Source organism: Protomyctophum bolini, assembly GCF_963924005.1.
Source record: "Protomyctophum bolini genome assembly, chromosome: 7".
Lineage (NCBI taxonomy): Eukaryota > Metazoa > Chordata > Actinopteri > Myctophiformes > Myctophidae > Protomyctophum > Protomyctophum bolini.
In genome coordinates, this window is record NC_137868.1 from 10,119,705 (window position 1) to 10,145,838 (window position 26,134).

Sequence of the window (26,134 nt, forward strand, 5' to 3'; positions counted from 1 at the left end):
GCAGAAGGCCAAGCATCCTTTGCATTACAGAGGGACAGGAGAGGAGATGGGGAGAGCGAGGCCCACTCTGCATTCTCTTTCCCCTGTGGCGGTCAGTGACCCCTTGGGTGAGTGGTGACTGTCACAGCGTTCCATTATGGGTCCAAACAAGCACTACTCATCTGAGGCCAAGGTTGAACCGGTTCCTTGCTTTTTTCCCGTCTAATTGTTAACCAGTTCTTTGAGTGTTTTCCACTGAAAATGAATTGGTTCAGTACCCTAAAAGTTAGTTCGGAACTCGAACCAAAATACTTTCTTTTTGGCTGATCTGGCAACCAATAGTGTCACTATTCTAGTACAGGTTGGCGAATGCAGATGCAATATAAACAATGACAAAAGCAAGCAAAGAAATCATCATTAAAAAAAAAGGAAAGAAAAGCAAACTGTAACTGTCATTGACAATAGAATTTCCAATTTTTTCTTCATTGCACACACACACACACACGCACGCACGCACGCACGCATAAACACACACACACACACACACACACACACACATCTAAAATCCACTATCATTTAAAAGTCTGCACATATATGGGATTGGTGTGGCCAATGCATTCCTCCGTCTTTCTTTTTCCTTTATTTATTCAGGGAAGCTCGTTGAGAGCTAAGGATGGCCTGATAACAGTGTCCTATCTATTCTACGTCCGAGCATAGACATAGTAACGCCCCGCCTGCCTCTGATTGGCCTACCGACACTGCCGGCCTCACCAGACTTTCATCCGAGGTGGATAGCTATACGCTATATGCTGGATAGTCTGCCAAGAGGCACTGTCGCGCGTGCCAAGCTGTCATTATTATTTCCACCTTGGACGGAGGACAGTCTGGTGAGACCAGCGGTATTCTGTAGTGTCGGTAGGCCAATCGGAGGCAGGCGGGGCGTTACCATGTCTATGCTCGGACGTAGAATAGATATACGCTGTCCTATGAGCCTTTGCGTGAAAAGTGTGCATCACTTCCTCTTCCTCTTGACTGTAGATTCAAAGATTGTTAATTTAGGAAGATAGTCCATCCTGGTTCGGAGCCGATATTTGACATGGTACACAAATCTTATGGTCTCCTAAAAAGGTTACCTAAAACATCTGCAGATATGTGATGTAAACTGCAGATAGCATATCTTGCTATTACTGTCTTGGTCACTCTTGCTGCTGTGACCAGTGATTTTGCAAACAGAAACAAGCGGCCAGATCTATGAAAACAAGCTCAAAAGAAGCAACTAGTCTATGTTTTACCACTTTACTTCGGACTCTCTACTTGGACTGATATTTCTAATGTGTGCATGTGAACGTGTTGAATCTAAAAGCGTGTTGGATCTAAAAGCGAGGATAGGTACAAAAAGCAGAGGCTTCAGCATGGAGAGTGAAGCATGCATGTACAGAACATTGATTGATTTGATTGATTGAAGTATTTATTAACAGTTTGTAGAATTACAGTACATTTCAAGCACAACTCATGAATCAATCGAAGACAGACATTACAAATTGAACGATAGTCTTTCTTCTCGGAAGAGAAAAACACAACTTGTTTCTGTAGAGGAAACCAATCTGTCTTAATTTTCTTGGTTAGGCACTCCACATGGACCTTAAATGAGAGTGCCAAATGCCCAGATATTTGTAAGACGTGACCAGCTCAGTTTCTTTGCCTTTTAGAGACCTAGCAAATCCCATACAATATGTTGTTGGAGTTCAAAACAAGTCCATGAGCTAATACGTTTGACTCTGTCCAGTTGTGACTGCTTAAATCCGCCACCACCCACACCACATTGACATTCAGAACAGCTTCTCTGGCATAACAGTGCATGCTGCCTTTCGGCAGACACAGAACTTTGCTGTGTTTTATCAGCTATCCCCTGAGCCGCACAGCTAGGCCTAGGTGATGGACAGACTTGAGAAGCCCTCATTATCCACACATGAACAAATGCAATATTTATGATGAAATCCAGGCATCCAGCAAACGTAGTGCACTCCTGGCGCACAAACCAAGTCGTCGTCGTCGTCGTCCCCCCCCCCCCCCCCCCACACACACACACACACACACACACACACAACTCTCAGTTCTTTAAATGAAAGGCCTTTGGATTAATTTCTTGGACTGCACTGTAACTTTATTCTCATATTTGAAAAATATAACAATAACATGATGTTTTCCACTCGACAGTAACAGTACAAATTCCCTGGGCATTTGACATAACATGCTTTTATTTAGTTTTACTTGACTACATTTTTGAGTGTTTTTGGATAGCATTTTGTTTAGACAGATGCTGGGCCTGATGTGTGCCTGGCTGCTATCCTATAGTCTCACTGGACTTGCTTACTCTGCATATCCCGATCATTATCTTGTAAGTCGTTCTGGTCTGTGGATAAGCGTCTGCCAAATGCCAAATTGTAATTCGTTGTTTGTCTGACTTTTCATCTCCTCATCCACCTCATTTCAGTAGCCTGTTTTCTGGAAGACGAAGCTATTTATTCTTTCTGCTCTTTCTCGCCTTTCCTTGCAAGGCTCTGAAACATACAGCAGTAGAGCAGAACATTGAGACCTAATTGCAAGTTCACAGGTGTCCAGCACTTTGGGTGGGTGAGACTATACCGATCACCCTGTTGCTGCTGAAATTGTCTTTGGTGCTAGAGTGATGCTAGAGTTATGGTGGTAGAAGGGAAGCATCACACGGACTGAGACTGATTAGTGAGTGAGCACCGGACTGGAGATCTAGCATTAGGCCACCATAATGGCCCCCGATTCATCAAGCAATTTACGCTCATATTTTGAGCGTACTGACATTTCCGACCATTTCTACGTTACGTGTGGAATTCGCTACGTGTGGAATTCATACGCACGTGTGTGCGTGGGTGCGTGTGTGCAAGGGGGGGGGGGGGGGGGGGGGGGCTCTGGGTTTAATTAAATCTAATCTATGCCTATTTAGAAGGTAGATTGATTTTAACATCACATAAATTATGTCTCAAGTCCATAACAGAACCGTAACACGGAGCGGGATGACTCACTAATAAGGTTTATTTGTCGTTTGAAAACAAACAAAACGGCTCTGACTGCAATCCACACTGGAATTTCTAATGGGAATTATGCAATGGGAATTAGGTCCTAGGTTTGTCAGACTTTTAATTAGGACATTTAGATGCACAAGAATTTCTAATGGGAATTATGCATTGGAAATGTGAATTAGCTCCTACTGTACAACTGTAGGTTTGCTACACTTTTTAGGACATTAACATTTTTAGAGAATGGGTGTTAATGAAACCTGACACCTGAAATGAATTGAAGAATGCCGTGCGACGGTGTACAAGACAGAATCTCTTTTTCAAAACTCTGCAGATGGGGGGGGGGGGGGGGGGGGGATTGCCTGTGGACCCACACAGCCAGAGATAATTACCTTATGTCTTTGTGCATTATTACATCGTTGAATATCCGACCGGCCAGGGTACAGAGTGTCCTGTGGGAGGTATGGGCACTTGCACGTTCTTAATTTTAATGCATCACCCTTATTTCCCCCATGTACATCTGCCTGACTCTCTCTCTCTCTCTCTCTCTCTCTCTCTCACTGTATCTCTGCATCTCTCTCTTTCTTTCTCTCTGTCTCTCGAAAGCTCAAGCCAATTGGCTTGAGCTACAACTGTATACAACTGTTGTTGTATTTGTTTTTGTTATTTTCCATACCTATGTTTGATTACTTTGTTTACTTGAGAACCACATATAAGCCCTCCATGGGTTTCTTAATTTTCTCACCTGCACATACTGCACTAAACTAAACTAAACTAATTGGCAGTTGTAGATTCTCAGCGGTAGCTGAACGCCTGCTTCAATGTTCTGTAATCATGTGAAGATCAAGAATGGCCTCACTGCTTACGACTTGTGCTGTTGCTCAATGAGACAACAAGTGACTTTTTTTCCCTGATTTTTCCCTGAAGATGAGCTTTAGCAATGATTATTATCCTTTACTTTCATACATAAATGCAGCTCAAAGTGCTTTACAAAAACAAAAACCTAAAATAGCAGTAAAACAAGCAATCAGTTAGACAATAGCAAAGAACATAAAACGTAAGATATGAACTACTACTGTATGTTATCTTTCCTCTTTAAACCATCCAAATCCTTTGGGGGTTTTTTTTTGTGTGTTTTTGTATCGTCTTATCCTTTCAGTGAACTGTGATAAGGACCACAGGAGTCTATACTCTATTTTGTATAACCGCAAGAGGCTGATTTCATCAACATAATTAGATTTAGATTTTCCTTTTTCTGGGGAAATGAACCAGAACTTCTAAACTGCACTGAATGAAAAGGACATTGATAGAACCCAAAGTAGCGACATTTGCACAATTTCTATGTAATGGCATGAGAATGTGAGACGGCTTGTTTTACAGCATTACATAAAAATGTGCACAGAAACAATAATGGAAGAAGCACTTGCTTCTGGACCAAGAAGCGCGTCCCCTGTCTGTCGTGTCCACCTTCCGAATCAGATAAGTGTCACCTTGCAGTGAGTTGAAAATCCATACTTATAGGAGCTATTTTGGTGTACACTGGGCCCCTTTTGTGCCACAGAAACAATTATGCAGAGTTGACAATAGACCACTGTTAAATCAACATCAGCATGCAGATTCCCTGGTGTACTGCTACACCACTTCTGCCAGTACAGTGTGTATATTGTTTCAGAGACAGGAATGCACTGGATGCCCTGTGCTGTGGGAGCTAGCTAGCATGGCAGTTAGCTGTTAGATCAGAGCCATGTACAGGAAAGGCGTGCATGTCTCAGTTTCAACTGCAACAGACATGCTGGCATGTGTGATACAGTTTTCACATTGTAATGCTGGAGAGAGAGTACACCTCATCATCTGTATGTTAAGCATGCTGGAATATGTCTGCACATGGATGGGTCACAGCTCATCATCCAAGATGTAACTTCCCCATTCAAGTTGGAAGACATTTTTATTTTTATTGTTTTTGTGCACATTGTGTGCAAACTTGTAGTGTAATTATTCAACATGTTTTCCTATATTGTACTCACCCAGTGTGACACAGAAAACTGAATTAGGAGGGAGAGCATAATTATGCTCCCCTCCTAATTCAGTTTGTTGCATCTTTCAAAGATGCTGTATGTGAGGTAACTGATGTGCTGTGCATTCACTGTGAATGCAAATCATCTCCAAAATTGCAAACAAAATAAAGCCCATGACAAAAAGGTGTGACAATTCCCCTTCTCTCTCTCCCTTGTTCTTTGGCACAGTGGTTCCCAACCTGTCAACATTGGCCGACTTTATAATATAATTATAATTATATAAGATATAGGAAAAACAAAATAGCCTTGCAATGTGAGGCGTTGTTAGCTGTTTTCACAATATTTAGCTGTGGAACCGAGTCAAACTAAATGTAATGCTTCAACACCTACAATTACAAGTGCTTGTCAAGGTGTGGGGGGGATCGTCAACTATGATCATTTCGAGGGGTCGCGGCCTGTAAAGGTTGAGAACCACTGCTTTAGTACATCAGGTTAGTATTAATGGTGGTTCAAGTGGGAACGTTTGCTCTGCCATGGTCTCGGCTGCAGCGGGAGTGGCAGCATGCAGGGCCCTCTCAGAAAGGCCCCATTGTGCTGCCGGTCCCCGTTGTGTGCCATGCGGGCCCGAGCCCATAGATAACCCTTGTTGTTTCTGCGCAGGCCTGGGTGAGGCAGATGTGAACCAGAACAATGGCTGCGTGTCGGAGAAGCCGGCGGTGACTGACTCCACGGGCGCTGAGGGCTCCCACGACTCCGGGCCCGACGCCAGCACAGCTGACCCTGACGACGCCACGCCCCGCCCCCACCTGGTCCGCCTCTTCTCCCGAGATGCCCCGGGACGCGAGGATAACACCTTCAAAGACCGCCCCTCCGAATCGGACGAGTTACAGACCATCCAGGAACACAGCGGTGCAAGTTCAGAGTGTGGTTCGGAAAGCCCCGAACAGGACCTAGATTAGTGTCGCTTTTTGTTTTTCATTTGCTTCCTCTTTTCCTCGCTCTTTTCTTCCTGCCTTTCTGTATCTCTCTCTCGTCTGAGAGGTTGAGAATCCCCTGCGTTTTACGAACCTTTAAAAAGTTACTTCCCAAACCCACTACCGCCATGGCATCCACAAGCACCGCACAGAGCGCCTTTGGTCTGGGCAGGAAAAAGAAGAGCCCCGGCCTTCTGGATCAGATTGGAAACTTCTTTGGCGGAGACAAGAAGAGGAAGAGTAAGGTGAGGAAGGAGGGAGGGTTCATAGGACGCTTGACAGTACCATCTTTTTTTGATTATGCTTTCTGTTTATCACTCCCAGTCTGTCGTTAGAAGAGCTGTTCTTTTTTTATTGTTATTTGGTTTTAAATCACATTATTTCTTGTAATGTGTCGGATTCCATCATTGTCCTAAAATGTGCTTGTTTGTTCATATCTAACACTGGAAAATAGCTTTTGGTGTGGTTGAGGTCTTTCTCTGCTACAGAGGCTTTTGAGTCTAGAAATGATGATGAAATGTCTCTTTTGATTGAGTTTTTCATTTATTGGATGGTACGACACTGCATAGTACCACACTTCTGTTCTTTCTTTTATGATCATTTTTTTATGATAATTTTTATGATAAAATGCTTGTGGTACATGATGAGACCACCATGGTTGAAGTCAATGGTAGTAGTAGTGTTCTGTTGTATCTTCCAGTTCGATTTATAGTACGTTTACTTGCATATTATGTAAAACTGGAGCCAATGAAAGCTGTATTTCGAGTACTTCCCACGAGAGTAGGAAGAGAGGAGAGATATGATGGTATACTCACTCAAACGTCACATATACTACAGTAGGTGTAATGGAAACCGGTTTTGTGAATTCTCATATTAGGTACGCTGTAGAAAATCATATCTAGCATTCAAACAACTCTGATGAGTTACGCATTCAAACAACTCTGATGAGTTACGCAGTCATACGGTGAAAGTGGAACACTGAAAATGTCATAAGCTGACTATACAGGGAAATTAAATAATATGCATTGCATGGACTTATAATACACTGACGTTGGAGAGTTATACAAGAGCATGGCCCTCTCCTATTTCACAAAGGCTGGTCTTTGACCACATTATTCTAAATAAATTAGAAAATACATTGTGTATTATATAAAGATATATTATATTTATTAGTACAGGAACATGTTATACAATCCTGTCTGGGGCTATATGAAATACAAGCAGCTCCATTGCGTAAAGCCAGACGCCAGCCAACAATTGCCTGCCAGTGTGATTTGAGTCTGGCTTATTAGCCAGGCTAGCATTGCGTAGTGTAAGAGAAAAGCTCCTCAAGAGTTCCTCTTGAAACAAAGTGATATCATGTGGTGTTTAAGACTACATTGCTTTGAGAATTACTCTGCAATGCGCTAAACGCTGAACCCCAAAGCCTCTCTTTGTGCTGCCAAAGACAGGAGATTGAATTGTTCCCGTGCTCTTTAGTGTATACAGAGAGAGTATTTATCTTGAATCAATATTGTAGAGACAAAATTGGGAGTGGTTCTAAGGGAAAAGGTGTGATGTATTGCACAGTGAACTACTATTATCCTCCTTTATAAGCTCTGTTGGCTAGCATTTGCTTCCCCATTATAGAAGATGGTGTTGGCAAGAAAGACTGCAGCAAAATATGCAATTTCCTTGGCCTTTATGTCAACGATGACGATGAAATGCTTTAGAAACGGTGGAAATGTTGTGCTCATTAAGAGTATTCTCTTTCGCCTCCATTTGACTTAGACTTTTCTTTTTTCACTTGATTAAAACATTCAGGGAAAATAATATTAAATGGACAACGGGAGAGAAGCTTCAGTCCAATATCAGCCTACTTGCAAATGAGCTTTGACGGATTGATTGAAATCTAGTTTGAAGCTGCATTTCTTTTGGCTTGCTCAGACTTTGTCCAAAACATGTTTTGTTGCTCTCGAAATGAGTTGCTTACAAAGCTAACTGTAACACGTAAGGTATTTATAGTTTCACCAAAGGTTTGCCTTCAAATTGTAAGTGTTAATATCTCAAGTACAAGACAGGTTCGCCCCACCTCCATTGCCTCAAGCAGGAAATAATCTGCAATAACACTTTTCTGTGAACACTTTCAGATAATTCAACAATATAAGAGATGTGTGTGTGTGTGTATGTGTATGTATATACTATATACACTTTTCTCTAGGCTATACACACAGATCTTCCTGTAAAACCTTTTGCATTATACAAATAGAGTGCAGTATTAGAGACCACCTGAGATTGTGTTACACGTATTATGTCTATGTGCCATTTGAAATTCTGTGTTAATTTCCTTTCCGTTCAGTCGAGAGATGAGTTGTTTCAACAGTTGACACTGACGTTGTGATCATCCGATCTGTCGCACCTTTGTCCTAATTACTTTTTGTACAGCTTCCCTTTTCTATTCATGTTTTGGAGTTAATTATTGAGTAACCTGGCATTTATATTTGCTTTCTGTCAGTCCTGATTAGAGTCAGGACCTTGGGGAAATATCGGTTTCATAAATCGGGAGTTATCACCAGAAAGTCGTTTAATAAAAATGAAATAATTGTCTCAGGAAATGAGATCACTGCAAATCCATCTGTATGTTAATGCAGTTACTAATAATGCCTGATTTATAATTATACAACAGGTCGTTTCGAGGAAGCAATCTGATTGGTTGAAACAGCCTTCTAACCGTGGTTCAAACGGGGTGCGCACGCTTTTCCGACACACCGAAGATCCGAAGCGGGGGGACATGCGATGCGAAAAAGCGATGGTCCAACATGCGCTGCTCCCGTGCTTGCGGTTAGGGTTAGGTTAGGATTGAGGTTTCGGATCAATAGTATGTCGGAACTAAAGCCTGCACCCGTTCAAACGATCACCACTCCACACCTAATCAAAACAATGAATTCAGCTGCTCTGTTCTCCCAAAGCGCAGCAAACTCGGTGGCTAGGCTAGCTAGTTTCGTGGGCGTAGTGGCTACATCTGTCATTAAACAAATGTTTTTTTCAGCGATTTTCTTAGCTTTAAGGGTAACTGTTGTATAATTGCAATATTACACTCGAGGGGGTGGTTTAACATCATTAATGCACACCTGCGATGCTGCAGGAACTAGGTCCGAAAACCACCCCCTCGAGTGTAATATTGCTTAATTGGACCTAAATTGCTGTCGGGAGGAAACCACCTAACTCCATTTTTTAGGTTTTAGATATTTTTGCATAAATCGGTGCTATTGAACACTCTTTTGGTTAAAACAATATTGAACCAATGAAAAGTAGTAAAAAGTGCTTCGGACAAAACCTCTTAACTCCATTGAACCCTCAAACTGTCTGCTAAAACTGCTAACTCCACCACCTCTCGGCCTCTCATGCAAGTAATTGACAATATTAAACCCCAAAGCCACAAAAAAACACCAACTTATTTGAGGCAGCATTGCTTTTTTTTATTTTTTATTTTTTTTAACATTTTGGAGTTTCTTCCCGACAGCAGAGATTTACAATCTTAATGTAGATCGACCATTTTAGGTGCGTATCAAGCACAGACACCGGCACGCAACTATACTGGGTTTCTTAATTGGCTTGAATTCTTTGGATAATGCCTTCATTTGAAGAATAGCTGAATCTGCATAAATATTAGTCATACAAGCAGAGAAGCTCAACAACTAAAAGCTGTTCAGAGTCTTTAATTTGCATATTAAATTGTGGAATGGCAAACCGAGTAATCCAACCGTGTGGGCATTTTGTGTTTTAAAACCAAAATGAATATGCTGCACTCCACCGCAGTGTCTTGGTAGAAGCGGAGGGCTCCCTACATAGGATTCATCTATACTTTGTTACACGACTTAGTCACTCAACTCAACTAAATTGCATTGTCACATAACAGATTTACAGGTTTTTCTGACAAATAAAGGTGCCGGTGGAATGAGAATGAAAGAAACAGAAAGACAGGTCAGACATCAATGGTCTGGCGACAGGCAGGGAGTCTGATGATTGCCAGGTTGACCGTCAAATAGCCAGGTTGACAGAGGGAGATGACTGAATCAGTCATTTTCAATGAGTAACACAGTTGTGTGACAAAGTATAACTTAACACATGCGCAAGCTAAATTTAGCACACCTCAGGTTCACATGTGTCTTTGTGTGTGTGTGTGTGTGTGTGTGTGTGTGTGTGTGTGTGCGTGTGTGCGCGCGTGCCTGCGTTTGTACTACTTCCAGTCAATGCTTAAGTAATGTTTTTACTGTCTTGACCAATGCCCTGTTCCTAACCCTGTTCTAAGCTTTTTGAATGATCGCTTGATTAAAATCTCTTTAACACAACTTCCTCTGCATTGTCATTATGTTTCAGTTCTTAACTTCTCTAACAACAGACAAGCTGTATGCTATTGGACAGGTGAATCATGACCTGTGGGTTGAATAGTTTAGTTTAGTTTAGTTTGGTTGCACATGAGGAATCCAACGATACAATAATGAGGGGACCACAGTTACTCAGGCTGCATGTTATCCACTTGGGAATTGGAAGGCGTGCAGTTCAATCAATGGCTCCTCCTGGCTTCGTCCTTTTAAGCAAGGCGCTTAACCACTCATTGCTTCCAATGAGCAGGTTGGTACCTTGCAAGAATGGTTGAATGTAATTCACATTGCAAAGCGCTTTGGAGAAAGGTGCTATATAAATGCACCAATTACTAGCAGACAATTGTTCAAGTCGCTCCGGTCCGAGTCCAAGTCGAGTCCCAAGTCGTTTGGTCCCAAGTCCAAGTCGAGTCCCAAGTCAGTCCAAACCCTCAGGTCCGAGTCCCAAGTCATTTGGTCCCAAGTCCAAGTCGAGTCCCAAGTCAATCCAACCCTCAGGTCCGAGTCCCAAGTCGAGTCCCAAGTCATTTGGTCCCAAGTCCAAGTCGAGTCCCAAGTCTTTCTGTTGTGGGCAAGTCAAGCCGAGTCACAAGTCGAGTCACAAGGTTGTGTCAAGTCTAGAATTTGAATTTTGTTATTTGTCATGTGACTTGTCATGATTATGAATTGATTACCCAGGACCGAATGGAAACAAGACAGCAAGGACTTTTTTCAGTGATCCCTTTTTGATCAGTGTTTGACTGTACCCTATACCGATTACATTTCTGCCAATAAAGTATTCAATCAATGAATCAATAGATATTCCCCACTGTATTTCACTGTGCTATGGCTCCCCCTAATGGCCGTTTTGTCCCTGTACGCTGGAGCAGAGGCAGTGCAATCTGCGCATGCTCACAACTGTCACTGTGTGCGTGTTGACACTAGTTTACAGACACAACTTCACACTTAGTTAGTACATATGGAAATATGGAATATACAATTGGATCTGGGTGTCTTTCAGCAACACTAACTCAAAGGTAGGAAGCAACTTTTCAATCTACTGCAGCTGTGTGGTGAAAATAAAGGTTTTGCCTTAGTGTGCGAGTGGAGTTGCGCTGCACACCGACGCTGTATTCAAATACCGTATGCTCGGAAACAAAACAAGTCACAAGTCATCTTGTCTCGAGTCGAGTCGAGTCGGGAGTCATTGGCTAGCAAGTCGGAGTCAAGTCTCAAGTCTCGTTGGTCTTTTACCTTCCAAGTCCGAGTCGAGTCGCAAGTCTTTACATTCAAAGTCCGAGTCGAGTCGTAAGTCGTCAAATATGCGACTCGAGTCAGACTCGAGTCGAGTCACACTATGACTCGAGTCCAATTGTCTGATTACTATGTAACCAAGTGTACCAAAGGATTTACTTTTGTATGACTACGCCACCTTGAGATAGTTCAAGGAATTAAACAGACCAGTAAACTGGGTTCCCCACAAATGCAAGTTTGTTATAAGGACTTGAGACTTGAGTTCCAAAACAGGAATTTATTAAACTTTTAAGAACAGTAGGAATAACAGATATTTATTAGACCAATGTCCAATTTCATATATATAGGCTAATGCAGTAAAATGCGAACAATATCTTAAAAAACTAAGAACACAACTAAACACACGCACTGAATCACGCAGCATGCAGCAAAACAAGAGGAAATGGCTCAATTAAATAAAACCAAACACTAATAGTCTAAACGAACCAAAACAAACTAAAACAAAACAGCAGTGGTGACATCTATAAGGAAATGAAAACAAAACATTTAGTACACTATGAAGTTAAACAAATAAATCATTGCAACAACAATTTGATATGATGTATATACCGGTACCTATTTGAGTCTGTGTTCATTCACATCGGCCCCTCTGGCACGTGAGCTCATCGCTTCCTGGCACATGAACTCACACTGGGTAGGGTAGTATAGTAACAAATAATAAAAATACTTAATTAGAAAACACTTTTCTTTAGTACAATCTAAATAGCCTCTATCCATCAGGTTACTCACCAAGGCAGGGACAGATAAAACACAAGACATGATCTCTGCAGGACCCACAGCACCAAGAAACCTGTTTGTGAGGGCCGATTCATACGCCGAAATGATTTCGGCTCGTCAGAAAATTTCAGTAGCACCGAAGAGCCGACTTTAGGACGGTACCCGCCCCCCCGAACCTCAAATGACGTCAAATTGTAGGCTCTACAGCGCCGAACCGACTTTTATTCGGCTCTAAAATAGGAGTATGAATCGACCCTTAGACTGCAGGGCCTTTAAATAGTCACCACTGATTGACAAGGAAGTGGCAGGGCAGCCAGTCTACGGTGGCCCCAAAGGCTCAATTCCAGCCGGCTACAACTAGTACATTCAATAGAAAATAATCTCCTTATAAATGGACTGTTTATTGCCTTTCTTTGTTCCCCAGCAGTGCTGAACCATTTACATTTCTCAAAGTGGTGAAACACTGACGTAGTCTCACATTGCTACTTTCAATGGCTTTGCTCAAATTTACATACAATTTCATTCGGAGGATTTATTTTTGCCAGCTTAAGCGTGTCTAGTTACAAATTGGCCGTATTATGCTCCCGGAGACATTTGATACATTCCTTTGTGCCAAGCCTGTTTACTGGAAACCTAAAGGAGTTATAGCATTGGGTTTAACTGAACAAGGAGCGGCTATAAACGGCTCACTCAATTAGCTTAAAATAACCCTGTGTAGTGAAACAACAGCCAGAAAGCATGAACATCTGCGGCGTGGATGCCTTTTCGTCCCAGGGGGACGTTTTCATTGCTTTAAAGATGTTTTCGATGCAAATGTTTACATAAAGCTTATTCATGAGCCACGAAACTGTGACAGCAAAAGAAAAGTAGTTTGATTTGCCCCCCTTACTGTGCCAACTGTATTGTTTTATTCAGAGTAATGAAGCCTGTTTCATATTATTTCCTTGAACTGCAGATTAAAAAAATGTTAATTCTCACTATTGGTTCATTTACATTTTCCATTTGATCCATATTTCCATTAATATTTATCTTTTAATTTATACAAAGGCAGACACCCTGAGCATTATCGAAGCAATTTGTTATCAGTTATTAGTTTGGAATGAACACTCAGAGCCACTGAAGAATCAGGAAGTACAGTTTATTTATTTTTATTTTCAAATAATGCATGCTAATTAAGTGAAAATGTGGAACAGTCCTTTAAACTATTTTAAGTCCAAAATGAAATACGGTAAATGATGTCTATAACGTTTACATTTGAACCAGAAATAAAAAAGCAAGTATTACTTGCGTTTATTCCTTTATGTTTCTCAGCCATGATGCAACCGGTTCCACAGTGGTTATTCGCTGCAAGGTATAGGCCTAATCCACATTCTCGCTGTGGGGGTTTTGGGAGTAGAGGCACTCTCTAGCTGCAAATAAATTGTGGCCAAATGTCTTTCTCGTGTACGTGGCAGGTGGCCATTTTCTGCACTATTGCATGTTACGAGGAACAATATTGTTCTGGTTCCTCTCAGACTGATTGCCTTCCTGAATGAAGTGCAATCCCCAGTGGGTTTCACAGCCTATTGCCAGTCCCACCATTTATGTCGATAATATCGACCAGCTGAGTTCCCCGACATCTACCTGATAATATGAGAGAATGTTCTCTATAGAGATAAAAAGTCACACCCGTGTGTAGTCATCGTACATCATCATACATCATCTCATTCCGGCCAATCACAATTCTCGTCCTTACCTTCGTCATCAATGTTTGTGTTACACAAACACTCAAAATTGTCCATTCATTGCCAATGGCATTTAATGTTTGTGTTAGGACACAATTTGGGTTACACACACCAAAAGCTGAACATAAAATAATAATAATAATCACACCCGTGTGATGTGAGGGGCACTCTTGTCATTGTACAAATGTGACAGGTGCCAGCTGAAAGTGCCTCAACTCGCCAGAATGAAATGGTCTAAATGGTCAAAATAAAACCGTTTTTTTTTTTATGTGATTTTCTTTTTTTTTCATATTAAGACAGTTTGAATGTTGAAGAAGGTTTTTATTCCAACAGATTGTTAATTTGGGCAAATTAAACGTATACATTTATATGTCAAAGTAGGCTTGTTTTTTAACAATGTTTTGGGGCCGTAGAAGCGCAGTTCTGAGATTTGCATGTTGTTTTCGATTGGTCCTGAGATCTCTTTGTTCTGAGGTTTCACGCTCTGGTCACTGCCCATTAGCGTGCTTGTGTGTTTATAAACACAGAATTATTCTACATGGCTATAGTATGGAGGAGCTTTTGGGTTATACTTTACAGGAAAATAAACAAAACCACGTAGCTACACGCTCAAATACGCTTCCCAGCCTGGAGAATAGACTTCCACCATCACACAACAACAGGCTAAAAGCTAGCTAGCCTAGTTAGCTAGCTGTCTGTGTGTCGTGTGTTAACAGAGGGACATTGTCTTAACTGCTGAGATGTTGTCATAAGCATCTAAACACATGTTTTCACTCCTAAAATGTATAAAACTAATAATACATGTGAAACGTTGCCCGTTAGTGCTATATTGCTTCATCCATGGAAGAGTGTTGCTGCTTATTCTTGTTCTTTTCCTCCAGCCGCAAAGAGCCAAAATAACTCGTATTTTCTTTAAATCATAACTCGCTCATTTTTTGCTCATTTAAAAAAATTCAAAATACTATATAAACTACGAAATTCGGGCTTTCATTTTGTATATAGATCGTTTGTGTAGGCCGTCTCTACGAAACGGTATCAAGTGAAAAGGAAATGTCGTTTTGTGTAAAAGATCGTCAAATATATGGCCGTTAGTACTGTTAATTCAACATCCGGTGAGGGGAGGATACGGATTGTGTATGGAAATCAGCGCATACATTGGGTGGGCTTTAGACCGGATGTAAGCCACATCCACTAAATGTACACTAAATAAAATGGTGTAGCCTACTGCAGCTATTTACAACCAGGTAGTGTATAAGTGAAATTGAACACTTAAATTAGTATTTAATACTTGAATACTTATACTTAGTATTTAATACTTAGTACTTTCAAAAGGGTTTATTGGGGCACCTTACAAATTGCATTGTTTGTTTAAACATGTCAGTGCACTGTTGACAGCTAAAACGTTCTAAGGTGGTCATTGTGGGTGGAGTTAAGTACCTATTGTCCCTCCCATTGTCACACCCACTTCTATCCAGCTCTAAGGTGTTAAAAATGTTGTGAATATTGAAAGGGACTTTTCTCAGCTTTGGGTGAAAGGCCCCAATCATTTTAAAATGGTTATATCTCCTTCAATTATTGTCCAATTTCATTGAATGATGCATCATATGAAAGCTTACATTCTGTACTTTAATAATCTGTAATAATATGTAATCTGTAAAAATCGAGTTGAGGCACTTTTTGCTGGCACCTGTCACAAATTTACATCATATTTGGCGGACATTTGACCTAATTTCTCCTTTCATTGTCAATGGCAAATATTGAGCTGTGTGGGGACAAAAGCTGTATATAGGAGGGTCTAGCACCCCTCAATAATCACAGAACAGAATTAAAATATTGAAAGAAAACAACTATCTTTGCAGTATAATAGGCTACAATATGTTTGAGTATTTTACAAGAACATTAAACCGCACTAAGAGGTTTTACAGGTCCAGAACTGTGGAACCTGAACACAGCTGGTACCATTCACAACAGGAACAATGACCATACAGCTGGTACCATTCACGTACGGGAACAATGATTCACGCAAAACTAATACACAAAACATTTTTACATTTTAATCTACAAAGGAGCTGCCAGAGAATGCACAGCTGTTGTGATAATCATTCCACACAATTGCCTACATTTAATTAAAAGTGAAAATTTTATTTAATTTGACTTTAACACTATTGTACAATATTACGCATAATATGTATGTCCTCACTCCAACACCTTCAACTGTTTCATTTATTTATTCTTACTGTCCCAGTGTAATCAACAGGTGGTGTCTAAAACATGCATGCGCTTTATGCATAACATCGCCACCAACACTATAAAGTTTATAGCGTCGGTGGCGATGTTATGCAAACAACTTGACATTTTTTGTCAAGGAGTTGATCCTGTGGGGAGATGAGATTGTGCTCTTTTCTTTGAGAGAGACACGTCGCCACACTACTCCCACACAAGCATAATTAATTGCACACACTCATCCTACCAACTCTTTTCAAACATCAAAGGGCTCATCGATGATCCTGCTCTCTTCTCTCCTGGAGGGACATTGTTAACATGAGAGTCTCTGAAAGCAACAACCTTTTTGAAAGTGGGCTCTGTGATCCTCACCGACTCTACACCAGCCAGATAGTTTTAAAATATTCATTAGTTTATTTAGTTTGATCAGTTTGGTGTTGTGTTCTTTAATTTGAGTTTTAGTTGGATTTATGAGTGCACAAAGTAGGCTAGTTTTACATTTCTAGACCTGATGGCAAACAAATTAAACTTGAAGGGTGGCTGTGAGAGCATGCATTTCGGTTAGTTCAAAGGTTGTTAGAGAAGATGATCATTTTCTCTATAGCCTATTTCTGATTTATCTTCTCTCTCTCGTCTACAATATTAAGACTCTGATCAGGCCAGGCTAGTGCTGTAGAAGAGAGGCACTCTAACATCAAAATGAAATTCGATCACTTTCAAATTATTGGCTCTTTAAGGTTGTTTCTTTGATAGCTGCTTTCATGTTTTCCAGCTCATAGGGGGAACATTGCGTGCGCTCCACAGACTCACTTATAAGGGCCCGCCCTATCTTTAAAGGTTTAGCCATAAGGGGTTGCCAGATTGGATATAGTTCTTACGGACACAAATATCTAAAAGTAGAACTCTCTCTCACGCTCACGCACACACACACACACACACACACACACACACACACACACACACACACACACACACACACACAATGGCGCTCCATCGGTGACACACACACACACACACACACACACACACACACACACACACACACACACACACACACACACACACACACACATTTGTCAAAACATGACTCGACTGTGTGCATGTCTTCGTCACAGCCCAGTAGGACATCATTAGGCAGAAGGATTCCTAATTGAAGTCTGTCTCTGTTTGGGAAAGCGACTGCACACGGCTGAGTAGAACACAAGGTCACACAGTCCCTCATGCTGTCAACATAAACAATGTAAATAATGATAGTTTCCATTGACATGCTGTCCAGCACCAATGGATAATTACCTATAAAACATAAATGTATTGGATTTTTATTTTTGTCTCACTTCTTTGAGACAGTGGGGTCAATTGGGCTATGGCAGCTGCCGTACCTTGGCCCTCAGGGAGGCCACACAAGGTGAAAAAGATGAGGAAAATAGGCCGAGCCTGCTTACTCTCAAAAAAAGAAAATAATAAAAAATAAAGTTTCAAAAAGGAGGCAAATAACCGAAACTTTTCGTGCCCGTGTGCAAAATACTGTATGTGTCGTGAACTTGCCATTAGCTTATTGCTGAAATGACACCACTGCTTTGAGACTGTGGGGAAGTTGTGCATAAAATGTCCAATGTATGATCTGTCGAACATAAGACAAGGTGACATGCCTGACATAGCCGATCTACAAGCTCACAACGTGTGATCCATTGTGAGCTTGCAGATTTGCTAAGTACTGTATAAGCCATGCTTAAACAGACAGGGCCTCAGAGGCAGCGCCCTCCCCTCTGACAGTCCTGTGTGCAGTGATTGGGTTTAAACAGAAATCATTACACATTGTTCATCGGCATATGACAGCTATAGCGATATGCTTGACAGCTTCAGTGACGAGTAGCCACATAGGGAAGTACTCTGTGACACAAATGTGTCCATCTTGAGTTTCAGGTGTTGTGTTCAAGCCCGCAACTTAAATTGCAGTTTTGAGAGGCAATTTCCCAAGAAGGTTTGGTGCTTAGGGGCGAATCAGTAGAGTGAAGAACCAATGACAAGCATTAATACAGAAGTGCTCTATTGTTCTGTGTGTCAATCCGTAGTGTCAGATTGAGTGTTCCAGCCTGGCAATTTTGCAAGAAAATGTAAAAATAAAGCTCTTGGAAAACGTGTAGAGGACGGACGGATGGATGGACGGACGGAGAGACAGACATCATGTATTGGTAAAAGCCATACGATGTCATCGAAAAGGGAAATAATGACTCATTTTGGTTCAAAATTAGGTACAACCTTCAAGCCATAACAACTAAAGCCAGATTTAGTCCTCACTGTCATTTAAAATGTACATTTTATGGGCTAGACATTCTGTCTACCAGGCCATTTCCATGAGAAGTCATCGGCAGCATGGTAACATGTTCCTCCTCCAGTCCTGATGCTGTGAAGCTCCCCACCGTGTCCCTGCAATCGAAACCTGACGATCAATGCTTATTTGTGTCAGCTTGGAGTGTGGAAAAGAGTGCACTCTACAGTACAAAGGCTACTGATGGTGATGTAATGTGTTTTACGAAATGGTTTGAAATAGTAATACTTGTTAAAAACAAAAAGGCAGTAAACAAAAAAATAAAGGGACCCGCATATAGCCTACCTATACCTACGTGTCTCACAAATGGTTCACTGTTTGAGAAACATTGACACAAGATGGATATTGATCCCCGGGACACACGTTAACACTACTATGCTCACACTATTTTCTTCCTGTCCCTTCTGCCTCTCCTCTCCTCTCCTCTCCTCTCCTCTCCTCTCCTCTCCTCTCCTCTCCTCTCCTCTCCTCTAGGGGTCTTTCCGTAGTGCCACTCCTAAAGCCGCTGCTGCCCCTCGTAAGCGTGCAGGGACAGAGAACGCCGTGGTGACCTTCTTCAGGACGATCGTGAGTGGAATGGTTCTCCTGCGTGTCCTTTCATGTTGCATTCCTCTTGCACTTCTGCACCCTATGTATCAATAACTAACTGTGTCAGCGAGGTGTCTTCTGCACCCGGTGTATCACTAACCAACTGTATCAGCCGAGGTGGTCTCTTACTGTCTGTGTGATTAACTCCTTCTCAGGTGTCCCCTGCCCCTGCCAAGTCCAGGGTGAGTCTCCTGCTTATATGTGACTTATATGCACTTTTATCCAGGTTAAATATGCCTACTATTTAGTTAGTATCTCTACTAAGCCGTACATATACTATTTAGTATGTTAGCATGTGATTTCTGAGTGGATTTTGGACAGGGCCTGTGTCCGAAATCCCATAGGCCTACTAGTATGCCAAATTACTTTTTAGTACAGTCTAAAGTGACCCTATTGCAGCTTGGTAGATATATTGACATAGTTCAAATTCAACTCATCAATTAATGAATAATTATTGCAGTTTCTTCTCAGTATACATTTTCTCATAGTCACTATATGCAATGTTGCCTATGCATTATGAATATTAGACGTCACTTCACTGTATGTTATACTCTTGGCTTCTGTTGCTGTGTTGTCCTGAATGTCACTGAACTTGTGCTCTTTTCAACGTGAGCGCCTCCTCCTCCTCCTCGCTCTTCCTTGCCCTGTCTCTGCCCCATGCCTTTGCTCCCCCCCTGCATCTATCTATCTGTTCCTGCCCCCCCGTGACTCTTCCCTGGATGGACCACCACCCTCCCACCTGCCTCCTCTCCTTCCCATGCTGCCTTTGCTCTGAGTAAGCGTTGTGTTTATCGCTGTCCCCCCTCCTCCCCGTCTCTGTCTTTTACATGTTCCAGTGGAGGAATGTAGCTGCCAGCATGGGCATGGTAGGTCATTCGGAAACCGCGAAAAACCCAAGAAGAACAACATCACAGAGGTGTCATGCCCACTGAAACTGAAGGCTAATTTATGCTCTGTCACACAGTGTTGTGCGCTATTTTAGGTGCGTGATGCCACTGTGTGACAATGTATGAATTTGGCTTGAGGGGGCACTGTCTGAAGTCCAAAATTGGATGTACAGTGATTACAATGAGGCCACCGGTGCCCCCTTAAATGGCTCGAGAGCATGACGCCCTGTGAATGAAGATAACCGCCCATATCCAATTCCCATCTGCTCTCCATCACATCGACTTTGCACGCATCAACGATAACGTCAGTCGATATGTCACTCCTATCTGTGGCTTGGTGAGCGACGCAATCCATGGCTTCGCTGTCATCTCTGTCTCTGTGAGGTCATCTAGATATGATGCACTTGATTTATTTCGGTCACCTTCCATAATCTTCTAATAATAAGGGATCTTAAGACAACATAGGCCACGCTCACAGTCAAGGGTGTTTTTCAACGCCACAGAGACCAAGCTGAAATGTTCAGCACAAATACAGTATTCATCAGTCACTTGAGAAGAAGCACCGCCGTACAAAGTTAGAAGGATGCCTGTATTGTATTATTCATATAATTAAGCACAATACATACTCCTTCTGGTAAATTGACGTCATTCCGAGCTTCGGGAAGGTGGTCCCAGAACCTTTTTTTTTTACTCTCCGAACTATAGTTCGGAAAGCCTTTCCAAACCGGTAGATTTTCCAAAGGAGAATGTATTGCCGTTTAATTTGAGCCAAGTGCTAAGCACTTGCATGTCCTCCCTTTATTGGCTGAGCACTGTTCTGTTCCTCTCTCCCAGGGTGACCAGAAGTCACAGTCCGCTAAAGCCAAGAAGGCAGGGGACGGCAAAGGCACCCTGACCAAGATGTTCACAATGGTAAAACACACAAAACCGCTAAAGTCGAGACCTTTCGACATAATTGTCTTTGAACTTTGTCTCCTGCCCTCTGCAGGACGATTTACACAGTTCTATAAATTAACCTTTCGTGTCACGCTTGATTCATGCTCCGTGGCACGCCGGTACGGTGTCGCGCACCGGAAAAAAGACAAAGGTTACGAGCTCACAACACCCCATGCATGCGCTGTGTTGTCTGCTATTTCCGGTGCGATACACCGTCGTGCAACGAGGTATAAATCAGGCTTTCACCCACATTGTCTCTTTGTGTCCCCCCCTCCCATCAATGTGAGTACAAAATGATGTACTTCTCTAATGATTCTTCTTGCTCCTTTTCCCCGGCTCAGTGATGATATCGTAATAAGCAACGTGAGTAAGTGATACGCCGTGTGTAGGACACTCTCCTGCTTTATATACTCACTCTAAACGTGTTCAACAACAACCGTAGATCAGGCCTTAAAATACGCAGCCAACTGTACACCGTCAAATCCTTTTGAGTGTTCATTTAAGTCAGAAACAGGCTATACTTTTGGTTAGACTTGTAGGCTCTCGGAGTTACAAATGGGTACATCAACACTGAGGCTTTTACTGTGTACCAGCAGTAGTCCCCAGAGACAGAGGCCCCAATTACAGTACATGGCATGCTACCGGCTTTGTGCATTAATAGTGCTTATGTAACACTCAACATAATACAGCACATCCAGCGGGCTTTTATATCCATCTGGTGAGGGCTGCAGTATACTGTACCTAGCATACTGTAATTGCTTTACACGAGGCAGGGTATTGTATTGTTACTGCATGGCCCAAAGCCTATTACAGAGAGAACAATTTTGTCTTTACGCCTGCAGCCTATTCCTCTCATGGCTTATCATTTCCTATAGGGTGTCTAAAGAGCAATGCCCCTGCAGAACAGGAAATGAATTTCTGCGATTGCAATGCAGGCTCGTCCATCTCTCTCCAGAGAAGGAGTTGAGTTATTAATTTGGCTACAAACCGCTAATTACAGTATATTGCCATCCAAGGCTTTTCACATGAATCATATCCCCCCCCCCCCCCCCCCCCCCCCCCCCCGCCAACTTGTGCATATAGTGCAATATCCAATGTTTGGTATTTTCACAAACCAGATATCCTTCATTCACCGACTAAAGTTCTAAGGCTGAGACATTTTGAGGGTTCTGGCCGCTTGGATATAGAATTAGACCAACAGGGGCTCACATAATACTATGTCTCCTTATGAACACATATTAAACAATTATTAGAATCAACATTCATTCAGTATATTATATTCAGCAGCTTTGTTATTCAATTCCAATAAAAAGAACACTGTTGGCTGAAAGGAACTGTGGCAGGTGAGCTGGGGGCTGACGAAGATGCATGGCTGCAAAGTATCTCTCCCTTCTTTCCTCGGACTCCATTGGAGACCTGTCAACTCGGCACAAACAAACGTTCACCAAACCCTGTGGTTCAGCCACCACGTTATCTCCTCTTTACAGTTGCATATATATATACTGTATGCTATAACTTTCAAAAGTTATGAAAGGTTGCTCTCTCTGTTTATCTCGTTACCTCGATTTTCCTCAGTTATGCTTTGTCAGATTCCCATTAGCTCCCCCAGTTCCTTAGAGGCTAAAGATCTAAAAACTACTTCTGGTTTGAAGTTTCATGTGGTTAATTAGCCTTGAGCTAAAGTAGGCTATCCCTCATCACTCAAATCATCCCAACAGAAATGAACACAAAGATTTATACAAGTCTTTGTGCCCATATTCTGTTCCTTTGTTTGCAACTGCTGCTTCGTACAATGTTTTATTTCATGTTATTTGACAGTGGGTTTTAGAACAAAGGCTGCTTCTTAAATAAAAATATGTTTTCTTTCTTCCAAATATTCATTTGTATAATCTCTATGCCATCCTCAAGCAGTTTTTTTTTAATCCAAATTATGGAACGAGATGTGCAGCGCATCTATTCTGGGAAACATCTAATCCTAATCTAACCTAATCTGCAGCTTTGGTTCTAATCAAGTAAATGATAAACAAGAGGTTCTACCTCTGAAGACATGGTTTCAAAAGTCACACTTTTAAACAACCTGTAACAATATAATTATCTGAGTCTTAGAGAGAAAATTCAGTCCAGTTTTCAATTTAGATGCTCAATTAACTTGATTATCTCGCAAGGCTTTCTCAAGGCCACATGAGACGTAATGCTGTTTGCGCTCCTGCGTGCGTCATCTGCGGCTGCCTTACTGCCGAGCATATTGCCCCGCAAACAATCATACATTACTAACACCCTTCTTTCTCGTGCACACTTGCCAGGTTCAGGTGCCACTGCCATGCATTCTGACATTTTCTCTTCTGTTATGCAGAGAAGTGCTTCTCCGGCCAAACGCTGAAGTCCCTATCTGCAACCCCTTTCCAATGGCACAAGAGCAGATGTCAAGAACAAAGGGACCAAAGTGGGAAAACAAGGAAGAAAAGGAGGAAATCTTGTTTATTTGTAAAACTCACAAGTCTCTCTCTCCCCACTTTCACCTAATAACGTTCTAATGTATTTCATAACCTCCAGTGACCCCCCCCCCCAACTCGGCTGGTAGTTAGCAACACAATCTGTGCAAACTCAACCCCCCTGCGTCGTGCTGAGTCTCCAAGTCTGTGCAGTCATCAGCGGTGTGAACTGTTTGCTGAAAATGTCCTTGAACCCCCTCGCATGCAGCTCAATACTTAATGTGTTTTTCTCTGTTTTCTGTCTGCTGTCCGTTTGATCTGTTTACTAGCAAAGGGTGGCTGAACCGAATCAGACCTGGAACAGACGAAAGTTAGGGCCGGTGCAAGTCCGAATGACTTGACCGTCAATGCCACTTCGGGTTGTGAGAATGACCGGGTTCTGTTTCGGTTTTGGGAGAGGTTTTCCGTCCTGTCATACTTGTCCTTGTCCTTTCCTTCCTTCATTTTCTTTTCTGTATGAAACTACAGTAGGCCTATATTAAGTAGTGTTTCTGCATGTGCCTAACTCATTTTACACATAAGTTGTTTGGTCATAGCGTGTTTAAATTCACTCAACCCCTTTCTCCCTCCTCGTGTTTTAGCAAAGTGTTTTGTCTTCAATGTGATGTTGATCTATGTTTGTCATTTGGGTCTATGGCTGCCTGTGAAGCAAATTGAATTAATTAACCTTCTAAACAGTTTTATTTGATAGAGTATCCATTGAATTGTAATAAACTGTGGATGAAGTAGCCATTTTTAATCTCAGTGCTTTTCTAGATGTTGAGATAATGGCATACAGTCACTCACTAATAGTTGGGAGTTCTCCCATCCATGCATGTAACCAAAACTCTTCTGAAGTGCACTGTTTCCTATACCTTGATAAGCAGCCAGGCTGCTCTGAATACAGCCACTATGCTGGTGCTGTCATTGTAAAGGTGTCACTTCCAGCATAGTGACAAGTTCAGTCCCTTCCCTACGGTTGAGGCCTAATTCATACTTTGTCGTACAGCTGCGTTTCTTGCTGAAAAGTGTCACTGTCGTACGTCAAAGGCTTTATTAGGCTTCAATGTAATCTAGTTCTATACTGTAGCGCTTCTGTCTTATATGTGCATTGCTTCATAGTAGATGCACAGCACCAAAAAGCTACAGCAGCTCAAACACTGCCGAAAAAATGTGTGCTGTGTTGTCTTTTAAGTGTTAATGTTCAAAACACAAACCTATTTTCAAAAAGGTGCTCAATAGTCAACTTAAGTTATGGACACACCGAGAGAATGTTATTGCCAGTTTTCTGATGAGGTGGTCGAACAAATAACTGCTAAGTACTACCACTTGTGCTGTCCAAAACTTCCATTTATCCAAATGGTTTCTTTGTATGTCTGATGTGTAGCATAGGCTCTGTGTGTGTGTGTGTGTGTGTGTGTGTGTGTGTGTGTGGGTGTGTGCTTGAGCCTGGAGTTGAGTACCTTAGCGTGCATGTGCCTTTTTCTGGGTCCTGTGAATGAATGTAAATTAAACTTGAGACCCTTATCATTGTACCTGTAATAAGCATGTATGACCAGCCGCTTAACTTGAAATAAATACATAAATAAAATAATATATCCTTTAAAATCACATGCAAAAGTCTCTGTTCTTGTGCACTACCAAAAAGCAACACACAACACACGTCATCAAATGGAGATAATAGGCCAGTCATCATTCAGGATCTGTGTACAATATTCATATTTCATGCATCCATCTTTTTCAATGTCTATACAGTATATATATGAACACAATTGGCTCATGTTTGGGGGAGAGAAGCCAGAGGGTGATATCTACGGCACATACTCCTGCGGCTGGTGCCTGTCAGGAGGACAAAAACTGCCATAATATCTAAAATATAGATACCAAATAAACGATTAGATGAAATAATTTTGAAACTTTTGAAAAAAAAAGTTATCCTCGTTTCTCATTATTAAATTGTGGAAATGGAAAATTTTCTTCATTTTTTCATTTTTTTCAAATCCTCAAAAATGATGAAAAACGGCGCGCTATAGTATGCCGTACGATATGGGCTATAGCCCATGGTCCAAAATGATGAGAAACGAGGATCACTTTTTTTTTCAAAATTTCAAAAAACATGGGCTATAACCCATCGTTTTTGTCATTTCGTCATTTTTTTCAAATCCTCAAAAATGATGAAAAACGGCGCGCTATAGTATGCCGTAAGATATGGGCTATAGCCCACGGTCCAAAATGATGAGAAACGAGTCTAACTTTTTTTTTTTTTTTTTCAAAAAACATGGGCTATAACCCATCGTTTTTGTCATTTCGTCATTTTTTTCAAATCCTCAAAAATGATGAAAAACGGCGCGCTATAGTATGCCGTACGATATGGGCTATAGCCCACGGTCCAAAATGATGAGAAACGAGGCTAACTTTTTTTTTCAAAATTAAAAAAAACATGGGCTATAACCCATCGTTTTTGTCATTTTTCAATTTTTTTAAAATCCTCAAAAATGATGAAAAACGGCACGCTATAGTATGCCGTACGATATGGGCTATAGCCCATGGTCCAAAATGATGAGAAACGAGGCTAACTTTT

The 26,134-nt window shown here is 41.6% G+C and overlaps 2 protein-coding genes across 3 annotated transcripts in view; both read left to right on the forward strand.

Moving 5' to 3' along the window:
* Positions 1 to 6,255, forward strand: part of LOC308318444 (uncharacterized protein) — a 52,683-nt gene extending 46,428 nt beyond the window's left edge. Inside the window, exon 4 of the mRNA XM_080767999.1 lies at positions 5,708 to 6,255. Coding sequence (XP_080624125.1) covers positions 5,708 to 6,006 — 299 coding nt within the window. The 3' untranslated portion in view covers positions 6,007 to 6,255. The remainder of the gene's footprint in view (positions 1 to 5,707) is intronic.
* Positions 6,132 to 25,161, forward strand: LOC308318445 (uncharacterized protein). Of its 2 annotated transcripts, XM_080768000.1 has the most exons (5): positions 6,132 to 6,266; positions 19,146 to 19,238; positions 19,415 to 19,441; positions 20,981 to 21,058; positions 23,436 to 25,161. In XM_080768000.1, the coding sequence occupies exons 1-5, from the start codon at positions 6,150 to 6,152 to the stop codon at positions 23,460 to 23,462; spliced, it is 342 nt and encodes a 113-aa protein (XP_080624126.1). In that variant the 5' UTR covers positions 6,132 to 6,149; the 3' UTR covers positions 23,463 to 25,161. The 2 variants fall into 2 exon arrangements, with proteins under 2 accessions (XP_080624126.1, XP_080624127.1); XM_080768001.1 differs by lacking the exon at positions 19,415 to 19,441.
* Positions 25,162 to 26,134: the final 973 nt, after the last annotated feature.